The 27,133-nt window shown below is 36.0% G+C and overlaps 1 protein-coding gene across 14 annotated transcripts in view; it reads left to right on the forward strand.

Moving 5' to 3' along the window:
* The window catches only part of ERC1 (ELKS/RAB6-interacting/CAST family member 1), a 411,084-nt gene that overhangs the window by 113,917 nt on the left and 270,034 nt on the right, over nt 1–27,133 (forward strand). For 7 of the 14 annotated variants that reach the window (XM_045588387.1, XM_045588384.1, XM_045588388.1 and 4 more), the window contains exons 6-8: nt 1,742–1,834; nt 4,903–5,070; nt 18,181–18,348. In XM_045588387.1, coding sequence (XP_045444343.1) covers nt 1,742–1,834; nt 4,903–5,070; nt 18,181–18,348 — 429 coding nt within the window. The remainder of the gene's footprint in view (nt 1–1,741; nt 1,835–4,902; nt 5,071–18,180; nt 18,349–27,133) is intronic. The other 7 variants (XM_045588392.1, XM_045588385.1, XM_045588386.1 and 4 more) reach the window with 2 other exon arrangements.

Genomic DNA, 27,133 nt, shown 5'->3' on the forward strand with positions numbered 1-27,133 from the left:
AGTTTAACATTTCATGTCTATCAATATTGCTGAGATGATTTAGTAGGATTACATCCAGATGAGGTTTTCTCACTATATGAGGCATTTAGTATTCTACCTTTTGTGAAGTATTTTAAAAGTTAAAATCCTAAGAAGCTGAACCCAGTAAATACCAACCCCCCATCCAGATATAGCTGAAATAAAATCATGTTTTTTTCTTCAAATATAGTTCCATAAAGAAAAATCATTTGTTCTATCCTTTGGAGAAAATCCATTTGTATCAGCTTTATTGTTTCCCATGTGTGTTTCAGTTATATATGAAGTAAGATAAGTATCACACGTCTGTCTATACTTATAAATTCAATCACAATATTCCTTCCTTAGATCTAAAGCCATTTAGATTCTATGAACTACTTAGGCACATTGGAGTGTTTAGTTTATTTTAATTGCCGATTTACAGTTTTGTTGTGGTTTAATTAAAGATCATACTTGTAATTATAAAATACTAGTGGCCTGGTACATGGATTCATGCACTTGTGGGTGGGAGGTGTCTGTCTCTCAGTCCAGTCTGCGTCCTCTTGCACTCTGGGAGTCCTTGGGGGATGTCCGACTGATGGCTTATCGTGCCGCAGAGGCAGGAGAGGCTCCCGCCACTGCTGTTGCCCTCACCAGCTGTGAGCCCAGCTTCTGGCTGAGCGGCGCTCCCTCATGGAGTTCAATGCAGCTCCTGCATTGAATGTCTGCCCCCTGGTGGTCAATGCACATCATAGTGACCGGTCGATCTGCCATTCAGTCTATGTTAGCCTTTTATTATATAGGATTGCCAGTGCCTGTCATATGTACTGGCCAGTTGGTGGCGTGCAGTTGATGCAAGTGAGAGCCTTGTATGTATCATATGTGGGAGTCAATGTTGTGCGTCATATGTACCGGCCAGTTAGTTCGATGGTTGGATGGATGTATAGTTGGTCACTTAGCCTTTTTTATATATAGATCACCTAGAAAATAAGTATCCCCCTTCCTCCTGCCATATCCTAATTATATTATTCCCTGATTTCTCAGAAGTGCTATTTGTAAGGGAATGACACAATTAATATCCTCCCTCCTGTTTCTTTCTTTTTTTCTTTCTTTTTTTTTAAAAGTATATTTTATTGATTTTCACAGAGAGGAAGGGAAAAGAATAGAGAGTAAGAAACATCGATGAGAGAGAAACCCATTAATCAGCTGCCTCCTGCACAGCCCCCACTGGGGATGTGCCCTTAACCAAGGCATTTGCCTTTAACTGGAATCAAACCCGGGACCCCTCAGTCTGCAAGCCAGCACTCCATCCACTGAGCCAAATCGGTTAGGGCTGTTTCTGACTTCTTACTGTGGTACGAATACCTGGCATATAAATCTGTAGAATATTCCATTATTATTTTAAGATTCTGTTGTTAATGACATGACTTCTGCCAATTTCATGTTAATTTGAAACTTAAAAATTCACATAGTCAAACTTTCTATTAGTTTGCATTTTTCATCCTAATTTGAGAAAAAATACTCAGTAATATAAGGTTTGGTTCTCATTTGCTGATTAGCACATTTTAGTTAATTTTAAAAACTCTGTGAAAATAGAGAAACCATCCAGGGACCTTTGAAGAGGGAACTAGGGAAACAGATTTGATTGGGTTATATGTTACTGTTACTTCCAGTTCCTGCTCTGGCTCAAAAGCAGATAAAATCCAAGTTGACACATAAATAAAAAAGAATAATAATGTCGTGACAGGTAGAACAACTGAAGGAGGAACTAAGTTCGAAAGAGGCTCAAGGGGAGGAGCTGAAAAAGAGAGCAGCTGGTCTTCAGGCTGAGGTCTTTGCCGTAAGATTTACCCTTTTGTGTGCAGTGATCCCACAGTGGGACCCTGCTAGCTCTGGCTTCTGGGTGGCTTATACTTTCATGTCCTATTGTTGGCAGCTTTGCCCAGTACTGGCACTAACCAGCCTGCTCTGCTCTTTAACCAACTCCTGTTCAGCAGTTTGAACCATATGTCACTTGTGTGCAGTGAGCTGTCACGTGTTCTGGAAGCCCTATACTTGGTTCTTTATTGTTCCTGTTGACACTGTATGGATGGTACTTCAAAGCTTGTTTATTCTCAACTCCTTTCCTGTTACTAGAGGCTTGTTGGTTTACATAAATGGTAGTTTCTTTTTCTTCTTAGATATATACAGTTGTTCTAGGTCCATCACATAGTATTTATTTGAATTTGAAATTCTTGAGTAAAGTGCTTTATCTTCATATGTAGACATCATCTTAAAGTCTCCATTTGTTGGTTTTGCAACATTTAAACAGTGATTTGTTGTATAAACAGTGATTAGAGTTATTTAGTCTTATCTAGTAAATTAGATAATTAAAGTCCCTAGATCAAATTCAATTTTCTTTTTAAAAAAAATACATTTTATTGATTTTTTACAGAGAGGAAGAGAGAGGGACAGAGTTAGAAACATCAATGAGAGAGAATCATCGATCAGCTGCCTCTTGCACACCCCCTACTGGGGATGTGCCCGCAACCAAGGTACAAGCCCTTGACTGGAATCGAACTTGGGACCTTTCAGTCCACAGGCCGATGCTCTATCTACTGAGCCAAACCGGTTTTGGCCAAATTCAATTTTCTTTCTAAAAAACTTAAAATTCATTTCAAAATATAATAAAATAGCTACACTTGAGCACTTATTATAAACATTTTATAACCTACTAAGTAGGTAAATTATCAACCTCAATTTACAGATGAGGACATTGAGGTAACAGGGTGGTGCTGAGGATACATAGCCAGTAAGAGTTAGAGTTTGATTTTTACATAAATAATCTGGTTCCAGAACCTGTGCTGATAAGCTCTTCACTCTACTGCCCTATACTAGGCTGTGCACACATTTGTTATGCAAGTGTTAGAAAAAACCACTCTGAAAACAATTGTGGGGTAAGATTAGAATGCAGCATTAAAAAAACCTTATGCTAATTTGTTGTGTTTGCTGTTTATGGACCACTTTATAGGACAGGGAGAGAAGTGAAACATTTTATCTGAAAGGTAACCATGTATTGTCTAGAGGAGCTATAACTTCTTTTTTTCTCAGCTACTATTGAGTAATTTATTTTTGTGTCAAACAACAGGCTAGTCACATTCCATACATTATTTTATTTAATCTTAAACAACATAGTGGCATTGGTTCACTTTCTCCTTATTACTGATTTAGGAAACCAAGGCTTGTACTCCTTGTACTTCTAACTTTTAAGCACAATTTGTTCTTCTAAACTCTGCTTTCCATTTAGAATATTTTTTTTCTTTTCTCAGTCTTTATGATCAATATAACATTATTTGAAAATTCATAATGATAGGAAACCGAGATTCCATATTTATTTTTGATCACATGACTAGAGTTAGCTAGAAATTTGAGTAATCTTTAAGCTATAGTTCTTTAGCTGAGGAAGTGATAACACTTTGAACATTTCTCCTAAATATTCCTTCAAACAGCAAATATGTTTTTAGTGCATTCTGTATGTTAGTAATAGGATAATACTAATCTTTGATGTTTGTTGGTAAAGGGATATCATGAAAGACACTATACCATTCCAGGATGTGGTAACTCCTATATATAATAGGAGTGAAAATAGAAGCTATTTATCTTCCACTGATGTCCTTAGTATCCTAAAATATTTTGCATGCAAAAAGTACACAAATATTTGTTGAATGAATAACTATATCTGTAAATGTCTTCTTGTGAAATAGAAGAATAAATTAGAAATTTATTTTTAGGGCTTTTAAAAAGTCTAATTTTAATTAGAGTAAAATTTATTTTTTATTCATGGAAAATTGTTTTGAAAAGATTTGTCCATTATACCTAAGGTTATTACAATAAAATACTTTACATATATTTTCTTTAGAAAAATAAAAAGTACTTTTCCTTTCATCAGTGTTACTGAAATTATTGACCTCTTATCATATTCCTACTTCTAGTAATTAATTTGTCTTTTAGTGCACAGTTACCTTCCTAAGCAGTAGACATAATGTAAAAGCAGATTTAATTTTTACTACTTTGATTTACATTTAGAATAAAAGACTATTTAAAATTCTTTTTAGAAACACAGAAATGCAAAGGTGATGTTACAAATGAATATTTTCTAAGTTAAGATGAAAGAAATATATAGGAGAATGAATACTATTGATTTATGGATTAATTACTCTGTCAAATTACACATGTAGATTCTTACGGAATGAGATTTATTCATTTTCTATTTAGGTCATCTTCATTTAGTTAGAATGGCATATTATAGGTGATATAATTTTGTAGGTGAAATATTTTTTTAGGTCAATACTCCCAACTCATCAAAATTATAAATATTTAAAAGCACATATTTATAATGTCTTATAATACAAAGTGGATTTTAAGATAAAGATTTTATGTAAACTTTTGAGAATGAAAAATCTTAATGAAGACAAAAATATAGCACAGTCAACGTTTGATTTTAAATTTAAATAGCAATACTAGGAAGTGTTATTTTTTTTCCTTTATGAATTACATCAACACTAATTCTGCTTTATGTAAGAACAGGTCTGACTTCACGAAATGAAAAAAGTGTAGTTCATAGTCTTACTAGTGTGTGATAGTATTCTAATTGAACTGGAATTTTTCTCTTTCCATTCCTTTTCTAAGGGATTTTAAAAAATGTTTAAGAGACACAATAAATAAAACTGGAAATATCCCTATTAGTCAAATAAGCTTTGTGAATATCTAAGATTGGATGATGCAAAGAGATGAATTATGTTCTATCATAAAATTAATGATTAATGCTGCTTTTAGTTTCATATCTTGTGACTTAGATTTGTCAAAGATCCAATCAGGGGTGGGTATTTTATTTCTTTTTTTCTTACAGTATTTTGTTTTCTTCTATAGATTGGTCAGGTGAAGCAGGAGCTCTCTAGAAAGGATACAGAACTACTAGCTCTACAGACAAAGCTAGAAACACTTACGAACCAGTTCTCGGACAGTAAGCAACACATTGAAGTGCTGAAGGAATCCTTGACTGCTAAGGAACAAAGGGCTGCCATTCTGCAGACCGAGGTAAAAATAGCTTTGGTATTTGCAGGGATTTGATTCCTTGGCACCTTTTTATATGTATTACCTGTGCTCTTTTTGTTATATAGCTTAGATTTGGGAGATAAGCATGATGTTATGATTAATTCTTTAACAATGTGATCAGTTATACTAAAACTAGAGACGTGGTGCACAAATTCATGGACCAGTGGGGTATCTCAGCCTGGCCTGCGCCCTCTTGCAATCCAAGACCCCTTGGGGGATGTCAGAGAGCCAATTTTGGCCTGGTCCCACAGGCCAGGCCGAGGGACCCCACTGGTGCATGATCTGGGCTGGGGAGAGATGTTGGAGGTTGGCCAGCCAGGGAGGTACCACAGGAGGGCTCCGGGGCATGTCTGGCCTGTCCCTCTCAATTCTGATCAGCCAGACCTCAGCAGCAAGCTAACCTACTGGTCAGAGTGTCTGCTCCCTGGTGGTTAGTGCATGTCATAGCGAGCAGTTGAGCAGCCAAAGCATTTCATTAGCATATTACACTTTGATTGGTTGAATGGCCAATCAGTTGACCAGACACTTAGCATATTAGGCTTTTATTATTGCAATATATTGGATATAACCATTTTATTTTTGGATCTAGCAAATTAAAACTGGTACAATTTATTTGTTTTTACTAGAGGCCTAGGGCACAAATTTGTGCATGGGTGGAGTCCTGCCAGCCCGGCCTCAATTGGGATGGATTGGGCATGGGCCTTTTGGGAGGAGGAGATAGCGGGAAGTTGGCTGGCCTGCCCGCCTCAATTGGGGCCTATCAGGGCTGGGCTGGCTGGGGGGAGGGGCCATGGGTAATTGGCTGGTGGGCTCCACCCCCAATTGGGGTTGGGGGTCGATTGGGGGTGAGGACAGCCATGGGGAAGGGCTGTGGGTGGTGGCTGGCTGGCCCCACTTTCAAATGGGGTGGGTGGTGCCAGTCTGGGGCCAGTGGCCTGGGGAGGGGGTATGGGTGGTTGGGCCCTGATCGGCGTGGGGCTGCAGGAGGTTGGACAGCTGGCCCTGCTCTCTTTTGGGGTGGGGGAGGTGATCAGGGCTGGAGCTGGCTGGGGGAGGAGCTGCAGGCCTATCAGAGTGGTGGGTGGCCATAGGGGTGAGGCTGGCCAGGGGGGAGGGGCTGCAGGAGGTTGGGTGGGAAGAATGGGAAAAGAGCAGGTTTGAGCAGAGGAAAAAGTAAAGCTACAATTCTGGCCAGGGATTAGCCTCAGCTAACCACATAGAGAGCTCTTGGGTCAATGGCGGAAAAAAAGGATATATATGTACCTGACTGGGTGGTTTGCTGGCTACAGTGGGTGTCATAGCAACCGGTTGTTAAGAATTACAGTCACTGGCTTTTTATATATATAGATACCTACTTTGGACTTTCTCTAAAAATACTTTAAGTTAGCATTATGAAATGAAAACATAGTTATAAAAAGGAAATTTAAGTGAAGGTTTTGTTCTTTACCATGGTGAATCTTCTGGTCATGAATGGCAGTGAGCTTGGTTATCCCATGCTTGTATTATTAAGTGTTCTTAGTTTTTTATATTATAAATAGCTTTAACTAGGCAAACTGAATCTAAAGATGTCCTAGATAGATCTTGTTTTGAACTATAGATCATTGATACAGTGCCTTCACATCCTGTTTGTTAGTATTTTTAGAAATCTTAGAATTGTCTGTCAGCCCTGATTTCAAGTAGGAATACTCTAAATATTTCTAGGCAGATGAGAATATCATGTTTGCAATGAGAAGAAATTGATAATGCTATTTGGATTTACTGTCTTAATGCAAATATCAGAGAGGAAAGGAGAGGAAGAGAGAGAGAGAAACATTGATGAGAGAGAATCATTAATAGGCTTTCTTCTGCCCATCCCCTACTTGGGATTGAGCCTGCAGCCTGTGCATGTGCCCTGGCTGGGAATCAAATCATAACTTTCTGGTTCATAGGCTGATGCTCAAGTATGAGCCACACCAGCCAGACAATGCAAATATTTCAATGAAATAGGTAATTTAGATAGGAATAGATACGTAGTTCTAATTTATAGAAGAAAAATAAAGCATACAGTATGGATTAGTTTTTTCTTTTAAAAAACAGATCATAAATAAATAAGGGCATAGTTTGATGGAAAAAAGAAATGGGGAGTAAAAAGAATGCATAAAAACTGTATCACAGATACCCAGAAAATCAGAATTTTTAAGGGAGATGGAATATGAAAATAACCAAAACTATTTCATATAATATTTTTGTACCATTTGGGATTTTGTTTAAAATTAGGGATTTGGATGACATATTTGTAATTTTCTTTATAACTTAAACTTTTTCTCTATTTTAATTATGTTTAATTTTATTATCATATCAACTCCATTTTAACTCAGAGGAATATTTTGGGTATAAATAAGTCTCACAGTTAATAAGCATCACAGTTACTGCATTTGAATTTAGCCTTGATCCTGGGCATGTTTTTTAACTTCATTGTATCTCACTTTACACATTTGTAAGATGATGCCTACCTCATATGGTTGTTGTTAGGAATGAACTAGTTTATTCATACTCAGTGTCTGGCACACAAAGTTATGTTATTGTAATTTTTATAATAGCGAATATATAAACTTGTAAAATATTAAGGGAACAGTTTTCTTTTCATGGGCATACATTTTATATAGAAGATTTGGTCTTTCATATTTTTATTAATTTAAATTTAGGTTTATTAAGATAATTTTGAATATAAAATTATGTAGAAAATGTTACTTGTATTGTTATTAATTTATAATTTTATTAGCGTTTGCTACTTTAGTAACTGGTATGCATGCAGTACTCCAAAAGAGTCAGAAGAGGGTGTGAGTGTTTTAGACATGAGCCTGATTTCCAGTTTTGCTCCTGTGATAGCTTTGGATGGTGGCTGCAGGGTGGGAAACAGAGCCAGGCAGTTGGTTAATGATAATACAAACATTTAAAAGCTTGTCACATTCTAATAAATGACCTTTTCCTCTCGGCAATCCATCCTTTTCTTTGTATCCCTCTCAAATAGTGTTTTTATTAACTAGGTCTCACACAGATGGGCTTGTGATTGGTCTCTGGAACCATAGAGAATAAAGACTATTTGTGGTCATGCTTGAATGGTTTTTATATTTGTTTTTAGCCATTATGACAGAAACTGAATTTCAGTGATTACCTCATAAGTTACTGGGACAACTGCTTAAATATGTCAGTCTCATCTTACAGGCGTCTTCAAACTACGGCCCGTGGGCCACATGCGGCCCGCAGAGGAGTCTGATCCGGCCCGCCAGGTTTTTTGGGCAGTGAGCACAGCCGAGGTGTTACAGTAGGAATTAGTAGTTCATATAGTCCGGCCCTCCAGCTCTCTGAGGGACCGTGATCTGGCCCCCACTTTAAAAAGTTTGAGGACCCCTGTATAATACTGTATAACTTAACTTGCCTTTGAATTTTGAATGATTTTATGTATATATGTAATATACCTACCTATTAGCATTTGCTTTTTTATCTTAAATTAATCCAAAGGCACTTAACAAGAGTCACTTTTTCAAAAGCAACATTATCATGTTAGAGCCCATAATAGGTAGTTTGAACCAACTCTGAAAATTCTCATATATTTCTGTAATTTGATATTGATTTTATCTTTCTGCAACTACCCTAGACTTTGATTTAACTTTCAAATCACCAAACTCAGCACATATGAAAAAGAACACGTATAAAAGAGTGTTTATTTTAAAATTCATTAAGCAAAGAAGGGATATTAGAAAAGATATGATTTTCCAATGCTTTTTCTGCTTCTGTTGATATGATCATGTGGTTTTTATCTTTCAATTTGTTTACGATGTATTGAATTTATTGACTTGCAAATATTGTACCATCCCAAGAATAAATCTTACTCTATCATGTTGTATCATCTTTTTAATATATTGATGGATCCCAGTTGCTAATATTTTGTTAAGGATTTTAGCATCTGTGTTCATTAGTGTGATATTGGCTTGTAATTTTCTTTCTTTATAGTGTCTTTAACTGGTTTTGGAATTAGCATAATGCTGGCTTCTTAAAAAGGGCTTGGAAGTGTTCCTTTCTCTTAAAGACTTTTTGGAATAGTTTGAGGAAGACAAGTATTAGTTTTTCTTTGAATGTTTGCTAAAATTCAATTGGTCCAGGATTTTTGTTTGCTGGAAGTTTTTAAATTACTGCTTCAATTTCATCAGTTGTTATTGGCCTACTCAGGTTTTTCTGATTTTTCCTGATTGACTTTTGTAAGATTGCATGTTTCTAGGAATTTGTCCATTTCACCCAGGTTGTCCAGTTTGTTGGCATATAGTTGTTCATAGTATTTGAACAACTTTGTATTTCTGTAGTGTTCATTATATCACCTTTTTAATTTCTGATTTTATTTATTTGGGTTCTCTCTCTTTGCTTCTTGATGAGTCTGGCTAGGAGTTCATCAATCTTATCTTTTCAAAGAACAAGCTCTTGGATGTATTGATCTTTTTAAAGTCTCTATGTCATGTATTTCCACTCTGATTTTTATTATTTCCTTCCTTCTATTTCCTCTGGGCTTTTCTTTCTGTTCTCTTCCTAATTCATTTAGTCGTAGGTTAGATAGTTTATTAATCATTTTTCTTGTTTCTTGAGGTAGACCTGCAGTGCTATAAACTTCCCTCTCATTACTGCTTTTGCCGTGTCCCATAGGTTTTGGGTGGTTATGTGTTCATTTTCATTTGTTTCTAGGAAGTTTTTAATTTCTTGCTTGATCTGATTGGTAATCCATTCTTTGTTTAATAACATGCTAGTTAGCCTCCATGTATTTGAGTGTTTTTGAATTTTTTTATTGTAGTTGATTTTTAACTTCATGCCATTGTGATCTGAGAAGATGCTTGGTATTATATCAATTTTCTTGAATTTGTATAGACTTGTTTTGTGCCCTAACATGTGGTCTATCTTTGAGAATGTTCAAGGTGCACTTGAGAAAAATGTATATTCTGTTGCTTTGGGGTGAAATGTTTTATAAATATCAGTTAGGTCCATCTGGCCTAGTATGTCATTTAAGGTCTGTTTCCTTGTTAATTTGTTGTCTGGAAGATCTATCCAGTATGGTCAGTGTGGTGTTAAAGTCCCCTATTGTGACTGTATTGCAGTCAATCTCTTCCTTAAAGTCCATCAAGAATTTTTACTTACTTGGGTGCTCCTATATTGGGTACACAGATGTTTACAAAGGTTATATTTTCTTGTTGAATCATTCTCTTTAATATTATGTACTGGCCTTCTTTGTCTTTTGTTATGGCCCTTGTTTTGAAGTTTATTTTGTCTGATATGAGCATTGCTACCTCAGGTTTTCTTTCCTTTCCTTTTGCATGAAATACTTTCTTCTATCCCTTCACTCTCAGTCTGTGTGCATCTTTTGTTCTGAGGTGGTTCTCTTGAAGAGAGTATATATATATATATATATATGTATATATATATATATGTCATATTTTCTTTCCTTTCTTAAAAATATATTTTATTGAATTCTTACAGAGAGGAAGGGAAAGGGTTAAAGAGCCAGAAACATAGATGAGAGAGAAATATTGACCGTCTGCCTCCTGCATACCCCCCACTGGGGATGTGCCTGCAACCAGGGTACATGCCCTGACTGGAATCAAACCTGGGACCCTTCAGTCCGCAGGCTGACGCTCTATCCATTGAGTCAAACGTTAGGGCAGGTCATGTTTTCTTATCTGTTCAGTCACCCTATGTCTTTTGACTGGAGCATTTAATCCATTTACATTTAAGATAATTATTGATAAATATTTTTTATTGCCATTTTTATTTTCTTTATGGCTATGATCCTCTCTGTCTCCTTTTCTTCTTTTTTTCATTGTTTAAAGTATTACATAGTATGTCTCCTTTCCCCCCACCATTGACGCCCCTGTCCCCCCCCCCCCCCCCCCCAAGACAAGCCCCAGCCACACAGTGTCTGTGTCCATTGGTTATGTTAATGTGCATGCATACAAGTCGTCTGGTTGATCTTTAACTTCTCCTTTCCCTACATCCCTCTTCATTCTCCACCCCCCCTCCCCAACTTCTCTCTGAGGTTGGACTATCTATTTAGAGTCACCTTGTCTTTGGAACTATTTTTGTTCATCATTTTATGTTGATCATTATATCCCACATATGATTGAGATCATGTGATATTCAATTTTCTAGAAATAAGGATGAGATGATTAGACCATACCTAAAATATTGAGTTCTGGGTGCAATGACTTAAGAGACATTGGCACATTTAAGCATGTTTAGACTCAAAGCATCTGACACCGTGGGATGATAAGGAACACTTGGAGGCTAGCTTAGAGAAAAAATGTTCTTTGGAGTACATGACAGTCTGCATGTATCTAAATGGCTGTTATGTGGAAGAGAATGTGACCTAAGGTGTCATACTTGGGCCAATGGCTAAAACTATAGAAAAACATTTTCTGAAAGTTCAAGTTAAGAGTTAGTTTTTTTACTAGCTGTTAAAGAAGTATATGGGCATCCTCTAGAGAAGAACCATGTTTGTGGTTTTCACTGGAGATGTTAAAATACTAGAGATGTCTGATTAAAAGGGATATTGTATGAAGAGATTCAAGTTTTTAATGAGAGATTTAATTAGGTAACTTTATATATATACTTTTTTAAATTTTAAATAAATCTTTATTGTTCATATTTTTACAAATGTTCCTCATTCACCCCCCCCCCCCATATACACTTTTTTATTATTGATTTTGGAGAGGAAAGAAGAGGGAGAGATAGAAACATCCATAAGACAGAACCATGGATTGGTTGCCTCCTGCACGCCCCCTGCTGGGGATTGAGCCCGCAACCTGGGCATGTGCTCTGACTGGGAATCGAACCTGTGACTGCCTGGTTCATAGGTCGATGCTCAACCACTGAGCCATGTTGGCTGGGATAACTTTAAGGATCCTTTTAGTGTGGAAATTCTCCATGATTCTAAGTGTTTTTCACATAGAGAGGGCTTTAAGGTTTAATTGACCTGTTCTGATACCAAAATGAGGAAATATTACTGATGTGTTGGCTTAGAGTGGTAAGATAGAACTAGATTGACTAACTACTTTATTGGATTTGCAGAGAGCAAGAGAGCAAGAGCATTAACATTTCTACTGGGGATGCTTCTTACAGTATATGCTTTTTTTTTTTTTTAATTGATTAGAGAGCGATAGAGATAGAGAGATAGAGAGAGAGAGAGAGAGAGAGAGAGAGAGAGAGAGAGAGAGAGAGAGAGAGAGAGAGAGAGAGAGAGAGAGGGAGAGAGATAGAGAGAGAGAGAGGGAGAGAGGGAGGAACATCGATGTGTGAGAGAAAAACATTGTTTGGTTGCTTCCAGTATGTGCTCTGACTGGGGATAGAAACTGCAGCCAGGGCATGTGCACTGACTGGAAATCAAACCCTCGACAATTTGGTGTATGGGATGATGCTCTAACCAACTGAGCCACACTAGTCAGGGCATAGTATACTCTGTAAAGCCAGTTTGTGTCTTTGTCTGCTTTATAAAATTTCAAGGGAAAGTGGGTGGAAATGATGTTGACATTGATTTTGTAAGATTATAAATTTGCAACTTTATTTTTTTGTAAACAAAGTACAAATAAACTGTACTTTGAAATGTCCTTTTTAATATTTCTCTGAGCTCCTCAGCTTTTTCTTTTTCATATGTGAAGCTTCAACAGAGCTCTGTGTAGTCTGTTGAAATAGTGTTTTAAAAAAGTTTACTTGTTTCCTTTGGATAAATACCCAGAAGTGATATTTCTGAGTCAAATGGTATATCTATTTTTATTTTTATTCTTTTGAGGAATATCCATACTGTTTCCCTAGGGGCTGAACCAGTTTCATTTTTTACCTGCAGTGCACAAGGGTTCCCTTTTATCAAATCCTCAACAACACATGTTACTTGTTGACTTTTTAAAAATAGCCATTCGGACTTGTGTGCGGTTGTATCCCATTGTGGTTTTGATTTACATTTCCTTGTTGATTAGTGATGTTGAACATCTTTTTATATGTCTGTTAGCCATCTGTATATCTTTTTTGGAGAAATATTTTCCTGTGTTTATTGCAGCATTATGTATTCAATAGCCAAAACTTGGAAGCAGTGTAAGTGTCCACATATAGATGAATGGATAAAGACATATGTGTATATGAGTGTATTAGAAGTCTAGGTGCATGAACTTTGTGCAAGAGGACAAGGTGTGTGTGTGTCCCTCAGCCAGCCTGCACCCTCTCCAACCTGGGACATCCCTGTCACAATCCAGGACTGCTGGCTCCCAACCACTCACATGCCAACTTGCCTGATTGCCCTAAACACTTCTGCCTTCCAGTCTGATTACCCCCTAACCACTCCTCTGCCAGCCTGATCAATGCCTAACTGCTCTCCTTGCCGGTCTGATTGCCCCTAAATGCCCTCCCCTGCTGGCCTGTCCACCCCTAACTACCCTCCTCTGCAGGCCTGGTCACCCCCAACTACTCTCCCCTGTAGATCTGGTCACCCCAACTGCCCTCCCCTGCAGACCTGGGTTCCTTCCATCTGTCCTCCCCTGCAAGCCTGCTTGCCCCCAACTGCCCTCCCTTTCAGGCCTGGTCCCTCTTAACTGCCCTCCCCTGCTGGTCATCTTGTGGTGGCCATCTTGTGTCCACTTGGGGGTGGCCATCTTGTGTGTTGGAGTGGTGGTCAATTTGTATATTACCTCTTTATTATATAGAATTATTATATAGAATATATGTGTATATATGTATATATACATATCTCACACAATGAAATATTACACAGCAATAAAAAGGAATGAAACCTTGCCTTTTGTGAGTTACACTAAGTGAAATAAGTCAAGCAGAGAAAGACAAATGTCATATGGTTTCATTTATATGTGAATCTCAAACAAACAAATAAAACAAAAATAAAAATAGATTCCTGGAAACCTAGACCAAAGGGTTAGTTACCAGATGGGATGGGAGAATGGCTGAAAAGGGGAAGGGGAATGTAGTCTGTTCTATTGTGATAACTTTACATGATGACAAATAATTACTAGAATTAGTGAGGTGATGACATGGCAGGGTATAAAAATGTTGAATCACTATATTGAACACCTGAAATAAATATAACCAATATAAGATTGTATACTAACTATATTTTAAGTAAAAAATAAATTAAAAGGAAAGGTTTATTTGTATATGTTGTCAACACCATTGCCCAGTGTCCTTCATTTAGCCTCATTTGTAGATGGGAACAATGGGAAATGTGGTGGTAGGAAATTATATATAGTGATCATGGGCAAGTCACTTTGTTTAGAATTTGATTTCTTCAGCTTTAAAATTTGGTGTTAGGGTGATTTAATGTAAAAAAAATCCTCATCTGAAGATATGTTTATTGATTTTTTTTTAGAGAGAGTGGAGATGGGGGAGAGAGACATTGATGTGAGAGAAAAACGTTGATCTGTTGCCTCTCATATACACCTCGACCAAGGATCAAACCCACAACCCCTTTTGGTATACAGGACAATGCTCCAACCAACTGAGCCACCTGATCAGGTCTAGAGTATTTAATTTTAAAAAATATTTTTTATTAATTTTTTTTAGCGAGAGAGGAAGGGAGAGGGAGAAAGAAAGGGCATTGAAGTGAGAGGAAAACATCAATTGGCTACCTCCTGCAAGCCGTCTACTGGGGATCATGCCAGAGACACAGGCATATTTCCTGCCCAGGAATGGAACCAGCAACCTGTTTGGTTCACAGGATGATGCCCAACTAACTAACAGAGCCATACTGGCCAGGGCAGGTTATTAAATTTTTTAAAAACAATGTATGAAATTTTGGCAAATACAGGAAGAATTCAGAAGATAAATTAATAGATACCACTTAAATTTAACTTATCGTAATTTTGGTCCACACTAAGTGATCTTTTAAAGATCCTTTAAAAGTAAAGGTTCTAAAAAAAACTTACTCTAAACTTAATATTCAAGGAAATTTTGTTAGAATCTCTGGCATTTAGAACTTGTTGGGCCAGGAATAAAAAATTGGAAGCTGTCGTGGAGGTAGTGGTTAAAGCCTGCCTCCAGAAGAAGTTGGTTTCTCCAGAAGAAGTTGTGTAAAGTAAGATGTGAAGAGGGGGAAATGACAGAAGATCCAGTAAAGAAAACTGAAAAGGTGTAGTCAGTGAATTGGGAAGGGACTGAATTATATTGGTAAAGTCATAAAGTCATGAGAGAAATTATAGGAAACAAACCATTGTTGCTATGCAATAATTACTACATTTAGATGATCTATTTAGTGATGTAAAAAAATTAAGGTTAATTTAGTGGTTGGGATCATTAGTGGTTTTATGGTCAGCATTGAGAGGCCAGCACAGCAAGGTAGCCACTTTTCTGTTTATATCTATTGAAAAACTTGCCCTGTTTGTGTTGAATTTGGCATAACCTATTTGCCACAGACCTTGATGTTTGTTAAGGTGGGTGGACACTGCTCCTCCAGCTCAGGTCTGTTCCTCCTGCTAGGAATGGTATTAGGGTGATGACTATGTGTCCTGCTAGTTTCTGATGTGCTTTTCTGAATATGTTTTCTTTTGTGGTTTGCAAAATATGGACCTCATACAAAATATACTACCAATTTTAGTTTACTCCAAACTTAAAGATCAGTTTAGAATTCAGAGCAATTAATCTAGTAATAGCTGAGTGTTTTCGTGGTTCTTATCTCAGTCCTCTGGACCAGCACATTTAAATTCTGCATTGCATGAAGGGAAACTTAAAGACTTTTGTTATCTTGCACTTCAGAAAAGACCATTAGAGAATTTAGTGGGAATCATGTCATTCATCTTTGCTTTGCTTTGGATTTTAATTCTTGCTGTGAGATTTTTAGTGTTGACTTTAGACACCCACACTAGAAACTTTTAATGTAACATTTCTTGGATTCACTGGGTTTGACTTATTGTAGATCTGCTATTTTTACAATATGAAAGTTCTTAGGTGGACCTTTTCCAGAATATAATCTAGTTAACCATATATTATTTATTAAAGTAGAATAAAAGAAAATTGGAGGTTAATGAGTGTTTGTCAGTAGAGATTGTGAAGGATTATAAGTGGGACATAAAATGGTTGCTTTCCCAATTTCTGGCTTGGTGATGTTTAAGTTGTTGGGAGAAATATAGTTTAGCATAGTGAAAGCTGGTCAATTTACATATTTTGCTTTCCAGTATAGTTTGATATAATTTGTAAGTACATAATGACTTAAGTATAGCAGTTTCAAATTAGACTAGTCACCTAGGACAATGGTCGGCAAACTCCTTAGCCAACAGAGCCAAATATCAACAGTACAACGATTGAAATTTCTTTTGAGAGCCAAATTTTTTAAATTTAAACTTCTTCTAATGCCACTTCTTCAAAATAGACCATGGTATTTTGTGGAAGAGCCACACTCAAGGGGCCAAAGAGCCTCATGTGGCTCTTGAGCCGCAGTTTGCTGACCACGGACCTAGGAAATTATCTTTTTTTTTAAAAAAATGTTTTAAGAATATGTATTTTTATTGATTTCAGAGAGGAAGGGACAGGGAGAGAGGAGATAAAAACATCAAGGATGAAAGGGAATCCTTGATCAGCTGCGTCCTGCGTGTCCCCTATTGGGGATTGAGCTTGCAACCCTGGCATGTGCCCTGACCAGAATTCAAACCAGTAACTCCTAGTTCATAGCTTGATGCTCAACCACTCAGTCACACTGGCTGGGTGGAAATTTTCTGTAATACTGAGTGGTCAGTACCACCATATTACAAAGTATTGATTCTCTCATATCTTCTAGTTTAGTTATAATATTAGATCTTTTCTGAGAGTTTTGCTGTACTATAAATGTAAGTTATTACCCATATTATTTGTTTTTTCTTTGTGAGTTAATCCATAGTCATACACAAAAAATAATATAGGACAAGTTCAAGATAAAAGGTGTTTTATAGAAACATACTTGATATCTTAGCTTTGCACTGTCACTGTGATAGTCACATGTGTTTATTGATCACTTGAAATATGTCCAAACTGAGATGTGATATAAATGTAAATTACAATATGCATTGGACTTGGAAGATTTAGCATGAAACAAAGAATATAAAATAGCTTGTAAGTTTTTTTTATATGGATTACATGTTTGAAATGATAACTATAGATATATTAGATTAAATAAAGTATGTTATTAAGATTAACTTTGCTTGTTTCCATTTTCCTTTTCAATGTAGCTGTTAGAAAATTAAAAATTTCATGTGTGGCTATCATATATAACTCATATTCCTGTTGAATAGTACTATCTTAATATGAAAGAAATCTACGTCTTTTTTTTTAAACTATAATCAAATACATATGTAATTATTTGCTGAATTATAAATCCTTAGTGGAAAAGCAAAAAATAAAAAAATTTAGTGTATGAGTATGCTTAATGAAATTTTCTATGGATAGATTTAAAAAGAAGTACCATAATTTAAAAATAATTACCAGATTTCTAGTAATTTTACTGTTGTATTTAACAAAAGCTGTTAAACTTCAGGGATAAAGGGAACTGGATACCAGACTTCAGAAAACCATCTTGGGATCTGAAAGTGTTGTGTTGCTTTGTGTTGTACAGCTCTCTAAGTGCATTATTGGGCTTGTCCTAAAAGCATTGTGTCTAATACCTAGATTTTGTTATCTGATTCAGCAAGTGGCATGCTTGGTGATGCTTGTGGTGTATTTCTAATATTAGATTTTCTAAAGCAGTGTAGCATCACTTGGGAACTTAGAAATTAGAAATACTAATTCTTAAACCCCAATGCTACTGAATCAGAAACTGATGGCTAGGATTGGCAATTTGATTGTAATGCACATAAAGTTTGATAAACATAGTTCTAGATTATGCTACTTTTATAGAAGTAGCAATACTCAACCTCTTTATAACAATTCTCCACTTTGTCTCCTTGATTCAGATCCATTTATCCTTCTATTATCTGATTGTAATTTAACTGATGTAAATTTTATTTTTCTCATAAAAAGTACTCACACTATTCCAGAATTAGTTTCTAAGCGTAATAATTATATTTAGAGTGGTATTTTATTTGACTCTAATGAAAAGTCATACATTCTTAGGTGGATGCTCTCCGATTGCGTTTGGAAGAGAAGGAAACCATGCTGAATAAGAAAACAAAACAAATTCAGGATATGGCTGAGGAGAAAGGAACACAAGCTGGAGAGATCCATGATCTCAAGGACATGCTGGATGTGAAGGAGCGGAAGGTTAATGTTCTTCAGAAGAAGGTAAGCTGCAGGGGTTCTGAGTTCATCTCTCACACATCATGTATACATACCTCTGAGTTATACCTAAATGTTGTCAAAATTTCACCTTCCTCTGTTTATATATTTGTGGTTTGTAATTAAAACTGTTGTTGCAATAGATAAATTGTTAGAACTGTTCCGCATATTCAGTTTTTAAAATTTTTAAGTAAACAGTATTAGTATCTTCAGTAGTAGTTTGCATGCTATTATTTCTGGAAAGTGCCTTGTAAATTGTCAAAGTGTTGACATTCTTCTGCTGCTTCTGTATTGGAACTGTAATGACATGAATTAGTATATTTATGGATTTGGAATGTTTGCAACTCCATCTATGTGATTAATACTACTATAATTTTGAATAGAAAACATACTACTATAATTAACATATACCAATAGTGTATGAGGGAGAGGTGGCGGGGGAGCAAGGAGAAGGTGATCAATGGGGAAAAGAAGGACATCTTGTAAAACTTTCAAAGATAAACATAAATTTAAAAAAACATATAGTCTACATGTGTCAAGGAAAGGAAGAATTTATTTTTTTTACCTTAATTTTTACCTTCTTTATTGTTACTTTCCTATTTTGTTTCTGAATTGGTGAATTTGAAAACACTTTAGCTTTGCAAAACATGTTATACAACTTGAGTTTTAGTTTGCAGTCAAGCTGTGTTATTTCCACTCTAGACTGTTGGCTATCACTTTGTTACTGACTTCTAGTGTGCCAGATATTTTATAATAGAAAAAATAATTTTGAACTTTTTTGGAAGAGAGTTTTACAACTATCCTGAAATTTGTGTGATTTTTATATATAGACCCACTAATATATTTGAAATATAAATGTACCCAATTAAAAAATCTAGATAAATATTTCTTTCAAAGCATTCCGAAAGTAATCTAAGGGTGCAGGCTTTCAGTTATAAAATAATTAAGTAATGGGAATGTAATTTATATAGTGTGGTGTCTAATTCATAATATTGTATTGTATATTTCAAAATTGCTGAGAGTTGATCTTAAAAGTTTTTATCACAAGAATAAAACTTTTCTGTAACTGTATGTGTTAATTTATGTTAACTAAACTTTGTGGTGATCATTTCACAGTGAATACAAATACTGAATCATATTATACTTCTGAAATTAATTTTACATGTTAATTATACCTCAGTTTGTTTTAGAATAGCACTAAGAAATAATGTGGTTTGAAAAAATACTTAAATTTTAAAATCATGAAAGTAATATATGTTCAAGGTAAAAAACAAAACAAATTAAAGTCTTTCTCCCCATCATTTGATCTTCTCAGTGCGGCTTTTAGAGATGTAACTGTTGTTAATAATTCTTTGTGATCCCTTAATGAAATTGAAATGAGAAATTTGTGCTGGAATTGTGGTATTCCCTAGGCAGTATGGCTTCCCAGGCTCTTGATCAGTGGAGTCAAAGAATGAAACCATGGATGAAATGGTATAGTAAAAGGTGGAAATTAATTGAGAAACAAGCACAGACTCCCACATGGGGAGGGGGAGAGTCCCACTGAGTCCCTTTTTCCTGTGTTTTATAAAGGCTGCAGATGTTTTTACCTTGATATCCCCTCTGATTGATCATAATTCCCCTTTGATTTGGTCACTATAGCAACTCCAGAGCTCAAGCCTCACATGAAGTACGGAGGTTTCCTCCTCCTCCCTTATTGTTCTCCTATTTCCTCTGGGCTTCCTTTCTTCATTTATTTTGTAAATATGTACCTTTTGTTACTTCCAGTCCCTTATCGTATATAAATGTAACTTTGGCCACTCCCAGCTCCCTTGTCTTGTGGTAATGTAGCTCTGTAGCCCGGTGCTTTTTCCATGGACCCCTTAATTCCTAAACTTTCCTAAACCTGCCTATTTCACCCCCCAAAATTACTTTCAAAATGTCTGCATATAGTAAGGTGACCAGATTTTAACATTGGTAAAGCGGGACACCATTGACCTGGGAGAGGGCGGGGAGAGGAGGGTTCTTGATTAAAAATTTGGTCTGTCCTGCCAAAAGCGGGACATCTGGTCACCTTAGTCTACATGGAGTAACAAAAATTTTCATAGAATGCAAAAAATAGTATTGTAACATATTTTTTAAAATTTCAACATAAGTACAATTTACAAATATAATTTAAAAAATTATGTATACTCGTAAGTGTCACTTTCAAGGCCAGCACTAGACTTTTTGCTGCCACTATAAAATATAAATAATACGTCTGCTAAATTCAAGAAAATTTATGTATTTATTAAATAAATAAATAAATAAATAACTTACCTAAATTATCTGAATAGCTGATTTGTAATGACATCACTTGTTTAACTAGCTTACTAGCACACAGTATGATGTGTGTCATCTGAGAGACAGTTACAAAATGTTTTCGTCATTGCCAATCCCCCAAAATGCCATTGTTCATTAAGTCCAAACAATGGTGGTTGAATTCTAACAACTGATCAACAATGCAAACTTTGATAAGCAGTTCTTGATAATCAGTTCTCAACAATTATTTGTTATTATTAAATTTTAACATTATAAAATTAACAAAAATAATATAAAACTCATATCCTGGCTAAATAGCCACATGGTTGCTGAAAACCGTATATTCCCTTCCCGTTCTCCCAGCGTTCCCTTGTTTGTCGTGCATTCTTTCCAAAAATTGAGACTTTTTAAAAACGCCGTGGGACGAGGGACAAATTGTTAAAAATCGGGACTGTCCCGCCAAAAGTGGGATGTCTGGTCACCTTATTTTAAAAGAATGACATTAATAGCTACCATCTAGTTATTTGTATTGAGCATCTAATTGGGAAGGAGTGGGTGTGGGGTTATCTCACACCATTCAGACCTAGGTGTGGGGCTGACAGCCTGTGGGAATCAAATACCCTTTGTTGTCCCTGCTCAAATTCATCAGTAGCTTGTTGAGAGCTAGATAAGAAGAGTGATAATTGGGCCAGGTGGTTCTTCAAGGGAAAATGGATATCCAAGTTTTCAACTGGGGCCCCAAATTTACATGAGCCTTCTATTTAGACCTCAGATGATGTCTTTCAGAAACAGTTCAATTATATTGCTTTGGCGTGTGTGTGTGTTTGTGTGTGTGTGTGTGTGTGTGTGTGTTTTAAGCATTAATTTGTTTAATGTAAACATTTACAATATTATACAATTTTTGTGATTTTAGCATTTATTTTTATTATAAAGTATCCTGGGACCCCGGCCACTGTGGATCAGTGGTTGAGCATCGATCCATGAACCTAGGAGATCTTGGTTCGGTTCCTGGTCAGGGCACATGCCCGGGGTGCAGGTTCTATCCTCAGTGGTGGTGTTGGGGCGTGCTGGAGGCAGCCAGCCATCAATGATTCTCTCTCATTGTTGATGTTTCTACCTCTCTCTCCCTCTCCCTTTCACTCTCTAAAATCAATATATATATTTAAAGTATCCTGGGAGATTCAGCTAATGGAAGTGGCCTGGGACACTCTTGATCTCTGAAAGACTCATGGAGTGTTGTCCCAGGTTTCCTTCGTTAGTAGCCCTTGTTTGAAGCTGAAGGAAATATTGCCTCTGGTTAGAATTAGGTGGGCTGGAAGGAAATGGGGGGCGGGGGGGGGGGGGATGAGAAATATATAATACTTTCAACAATAAATAATTATTTTTTAAATGCAGCTAAAAATAAAATGTTGCTGTTTTATTTTTCATAAGGATTAATTGCAGTGTTTTCTAAATGTTATTTTTTAAGTCAGTGTTAAAGAGGATAAGAGAAGGCCAAGTTGGATCCCAATCAAATTTTAAGTTGGAAACTTAATATACTTAGGCATTAGAATTTTCCCTTTTCTTTCTTTTACCTATAATTTTAATATAACTCAGTTTATTTAAAATTTGTTTATGGAGAATATGTATAGCTAAATTTTTGAAATAACATTTTTTATAAGAAAACTATGCCTAGTGAATGAAGTATAATGAGTGATGATATTTCTACTGGGGAATATATTCTATGTGGATTTACTTTGCTTCATATAACTTTTTTACCTTCCCTTTTTCAAGTAAACTTTAAGGAGGTAAATAGTTGGAACTTTCAGAGTCTAATTTAACTTCCAGCTTGTTAATAGTAACTCTTTTTAAATGAAGCTGAACTTATATAAGTGACTGAAAAATTATTCTTGAAAAAAAGGGAAGGATCTTAGTTTACCTTGCTATAAATTATCTTTTATTTAATATTTTAAAAATATTAATTGTATTGGGATGACATATATATGAAAGGCTAATATGCTAAGTGTCTGTTCGGGTAATGTCACATAGCAATGTCCAGCTTCCTCTCCCTAGTTACTAGCCTCCTTAGATTTTCTTCAGTCCAGGAATAAGACCTGCTTTATAGCCATGTGGAAACATTTCACACTGTAACCAGATATCTGTGAAGCCTTTTCCTGTGCCTCATCTCATTTGATCCTCACAGAAGTCCTGGGGTAGGTAGATAGGAGACTCATGGAATCATATATATATATATATATATTTCATTACCTGGAAAACAGATATTTAGAAAGCTTAGAAACTTGACCTGACTGAAAAGAAGTAAGAAATGGTCAACCTTGAAATTAACTTCAGGTTTTCTCACTGTGCAGAGTATAGTCAAACACTTCTGCAGGCAGATATTTTATCCTTTGTTCTCCCTGCATGATTTACAAAAATAATCTGCTTTATATTGATATTTACTGCTACATTGCTGACAATTACTTGAAAAAGATGTTGGTGTGCTTCACTGGGCTGGAAAAAGTTTAGCTAAAACAGAAAGCAGGTCTAATTAAGCAAGTTTTTATCTATAAAAGGCTAAGTTGGCTCGCACATGCATGATACACAAAAAGTTCTTGCTGGCGCTAATTGCATGTGTGTGTTTCCATCTATCATTGTTAGTCCTGAATTTGGTTGACACTTCTATTATAGAGAAAGGGCAGCTGAGGCAACTGGGGGACTCCGGAGGCAGGTGCACAAAACGGCTGGGTCTGCCTGGGGGTGGACCCAGCAGGGCTAAGGGGAATGGGTGCCACCATTTTGTGGCTGTGGGCATCGCCATCTTTGAGAGCATGGCAGTCAGTTAGCATTTTCCCTCCTTATTGGCTGTGGGCACCACCATCTTTGAGGGTGGAGCAGTCAGTTAGCATACTCCCTTCTTATTGGCTGTGGGTGCCACTATCTTTGAGGGCAGGGTAGTCAATTAGCATACTCCCTTCTTAATATCTGTGGGTGCCATCATCTTTGAGGTTGGGGCAGTCAATTACCATATTTCCTCTTTATTGGCTGTGGGTGCCACATGGCATGAGGGTCAATTAGCATATTCCCTCTTTATTAGATATGATGTGTTTTTTTGTGTCTGGCTTCTTTAAGGTAGTGTTTTTAGGATTCATTCATGTTGTAGCAAGTGTTGGTATTTTATTCCTTTTTATGGCTGATTATTCCATTGTAAGGAATATACCAAATTTTGTTTATTCATCAGGGCATAGAAATTTAGGTTGTTTTCACTTTTTAGATATTATGAATAATGATTCTATGAATGTTCAAGCACAGGGTTTTGTTTTTCTTTTTTTATTTTAAAATATTTTATTGATTTTTCAGAGAGGAAGAGAGAGGGATAGAGAGTTAGAAACATCGATGAGAGAGAATCGTTGATCAGCTGCCTCCTGCACACCCCCCACTGGGGACATGCCCGCAACCAAGGTACATGCCCTTGACTGGAATCGAACCTGGGACCCTTCAGTCTGCAGGCCGATGCTCTATCCACTGAGCCAAACCAGTTTTGGCAAGCACAGGGTTTTGTATGAATATATCTTTTCTTTTCTCTTGGATATACAGTATATCTAGGAATAGAATTAATGTTAATTTATGTTTAACTTTATAAGGAACTGCCAAACTTTTTAAATTGGCTACGTAATTTTACATTCCTGCTAATGCTTGTTATTTCTTTTTTTAAATAGCCATTCTGATGGGTGTGCATTGGTATCTTATTGTAGTTTTTAAAATCCTCACCTGAGGATATTTTTTCTACTAATTTTCAGACAGAATGAAAGTAATGGAAGGGAGGTGGAGAGAGAGAGATAAACATTGATAGGAGAGAGACACATGGATTGGTTGCCTCCTGCATACACCCCAATTGAAGTATGTTCCCTTGACTGGGAATTGAACCCACGACCCATGCTCTAACCACTGAATCAAACCAGCCAGGGCTCTTATTGTAGTTTTAATTTGCATTTCCATAGTGACTAATGATGTTGGACATATTTTCATGTGCTTATTGACCATTTGTATGTCTTCTTTGGAGAAATGTCTTTTCAAATATTTTGCCCATTTTCAAATTGAGTTATTTGTCTTTTTATTGTTGACTTCTAGGAAATATATATTCTGTAGACTCCAACATATCAGATATGTGTTTTGCAAATATTTCCCCATTTTGTGGGTTATCTCTTCATTTCCTTGATATCCTTTTATGCACACAAGTTTTAAATTTTGTTGAATCTAATTTATCTTGGTTTTTCTTTGCTGCTTATGCTTTTGGTGTTACATCTAAGAAAATATTGTCTAATTGAAGGTCATGAAGATTTTGTCCTACATTTTCTTCTCTGAGTTTTATAGTTTTAGCTTTCCCATTGAGGTCTTTGATCCATTCCAATTTAATTTTTGTATATAGTGTAGTGTAGGAATCCAACTTTATTATTTTGTATGTGAATATTTAGTTGTCCCATCAGCATTTGTTGAAAAGACTCTTCTTTCCCCCATTGAGTTTTCTTGGGACATTTGCTGAAAATCGGTTGACCATAGACATGTTAATTTCTGAACTCTAGATTCTATTCCATTGATATATATGTCTATCCATGTGTCACCCCACACTGTCTTGATTACTATAACTTTGAAATGGGAACTATGAATCCTTTACCTTTGTTTCTTTTCAAGATTGTTTTGGCTTTTGGGGGGTCTCTTATAATTCCATATGAATTTTGATATCACTGTGTCCATTTCTGTAAAAAAGGCATTTAGAATTTTGTGAAGGGGATTGAATTGAATCTTTTTGTCAGTTTGGGTAATATTGCCATCTTAGCAATATCAAGTTATATTCAGTTATCACAGGACGTCTTTAAACTTACATTGTCTTTAATTTCTGTTATTGATGTTTCGTAGTTTTAAGTTCATAAGTCTTGCTTTTCTTTAAGTTTATCTTAAAATATTTTATTTTTTGTGATGTTGTTATAAATGGAATTGTTTTCATTCCATTATCAGGTTAATTATTTTTTTACATACAGATATAGAACTGATTTTTAAATATTGTTACCTTATGTGTTTCAACTTTGTTAAACTTGTTTATTAGCTCTAATAGTGTTGTAGTGAATTCTTTAATATTTTCTACATATAAGATTATGCCATCTGTTAGTAGAGATTGTTATACTTCTTCCTTTCCAACATACATTTTTTCTTACCTAATTGCCCTTCCCTGATTGAACACTTGAAGATAAATAGAAGTGTTGAGACAGACATCCTTATCTTGTTCTTTATCATAGGGGAAAGACTTCATTTTTTATCACCATTATGTTAATGATGGGTTTTTCATAGATGCCTATTATCAGGTTTAGGGCATTCCCTTCTACTCCTAGTGTATTTTTGTTGTTATCATGAAAAGTTGTTGGATTTTGTCAAATGCATTTTTATTTATTTATTTATTTTTTTTAGTATTTATTGGGATGAGCATGTGGTTTTAATATGGTACATACATTATATTGATTGAACCAACCTTGCCTCCCTGGGATAAGGATGGTTGTGTTTTTAAATAGCCTTATATTTTTCACCCAGGGAAATTTGTTCTATCAACATTATCATGGAAGCATAAGATTAAACCTGACAGAACATACCTTTAGATTAGGGGTGTCGAACTCAATCAGAGAAGGGGCCAAAATCTAAAATCCAGCCTAAATCGAGGGCTGAATGGTTTACTGAACAGTCATAAACTGTCATTGTGATGGAAACGCAGCAGAGTGCAGTGATGACAGCGTGGTGCGGGCCACATTGCAAGACCTGGCGGGACGGATTTGGCCCGCGGGCCTTGTGTTTGACACATGTGCTTTAGATAAAGGCTTTATTTTTGAGTTCTAGGGCATAATATAAATAAGAACTATTCAAAGGCTTATACTGTAATGCTTTGTATAATGCAGAAGTCATTTTGACTTTTATTAAAACACTAGAAGCCCGATGCATGAAATTTGTACAAGAGTAGGCCTTCCTTTTCCCAGCTGCCAGCACCAGCTTCCCTCTGGCACCTGGGACTTGGACTTTCCTTGCAGCCCTGGCTTTGTCGGGAAGGTTGTCCGGAAGGACATCTGGTCTAATTAGCATATTGCGCTTTTATTATTATAGATATCTTTGGACTTTTGGGTAACTTAGTGAATAATTTGAGGATTTGTTTATCTCTATCATTTTCTATTAATAGTATGCCATATTAATATTCTCAGAGTCTGGCAAGCTTTAGTTCAGAATGTCCTGACTTTATTTTTGATTGACCACATATTTTAAACTTGAGAACTGGTAGTTAACAAGTCAATATGAAGCAGTTAGATCTCTATTGTGACAAATGTTCTTAGGTATCTCAGGAGACATTGTAGCAGGAACTTGTCAAAGTAATAAATACCTAGATAAGTATCTAGAAAAGGACAAAGGATTTGAAAAAAAAGAATGTTTGATTAAAGTTTTGATGCACAGTCAGTATTTTCTTCTGCTGAAAACTGCTTATAATTTGACATGAATTAAC

This window comes from Pipistrellus kuhlii, unplaced genomic scaffold, assembly GCF_014108245.1.
Source record: "Pipistrellus kuhlii isolate mPipKuh1 unplaced genomic scaffold, mPipKuh1.p scaffold_m20_p_3, whole genome shotgun sequence".
Taxonomy (NCBI): domain Eukaryota; kingdom Metazoa; phylum Chordata; class Mammalia; order Chiroptera; family Vespertilionidae; genus Pipistrellus; species Pipistrellus kuhlii.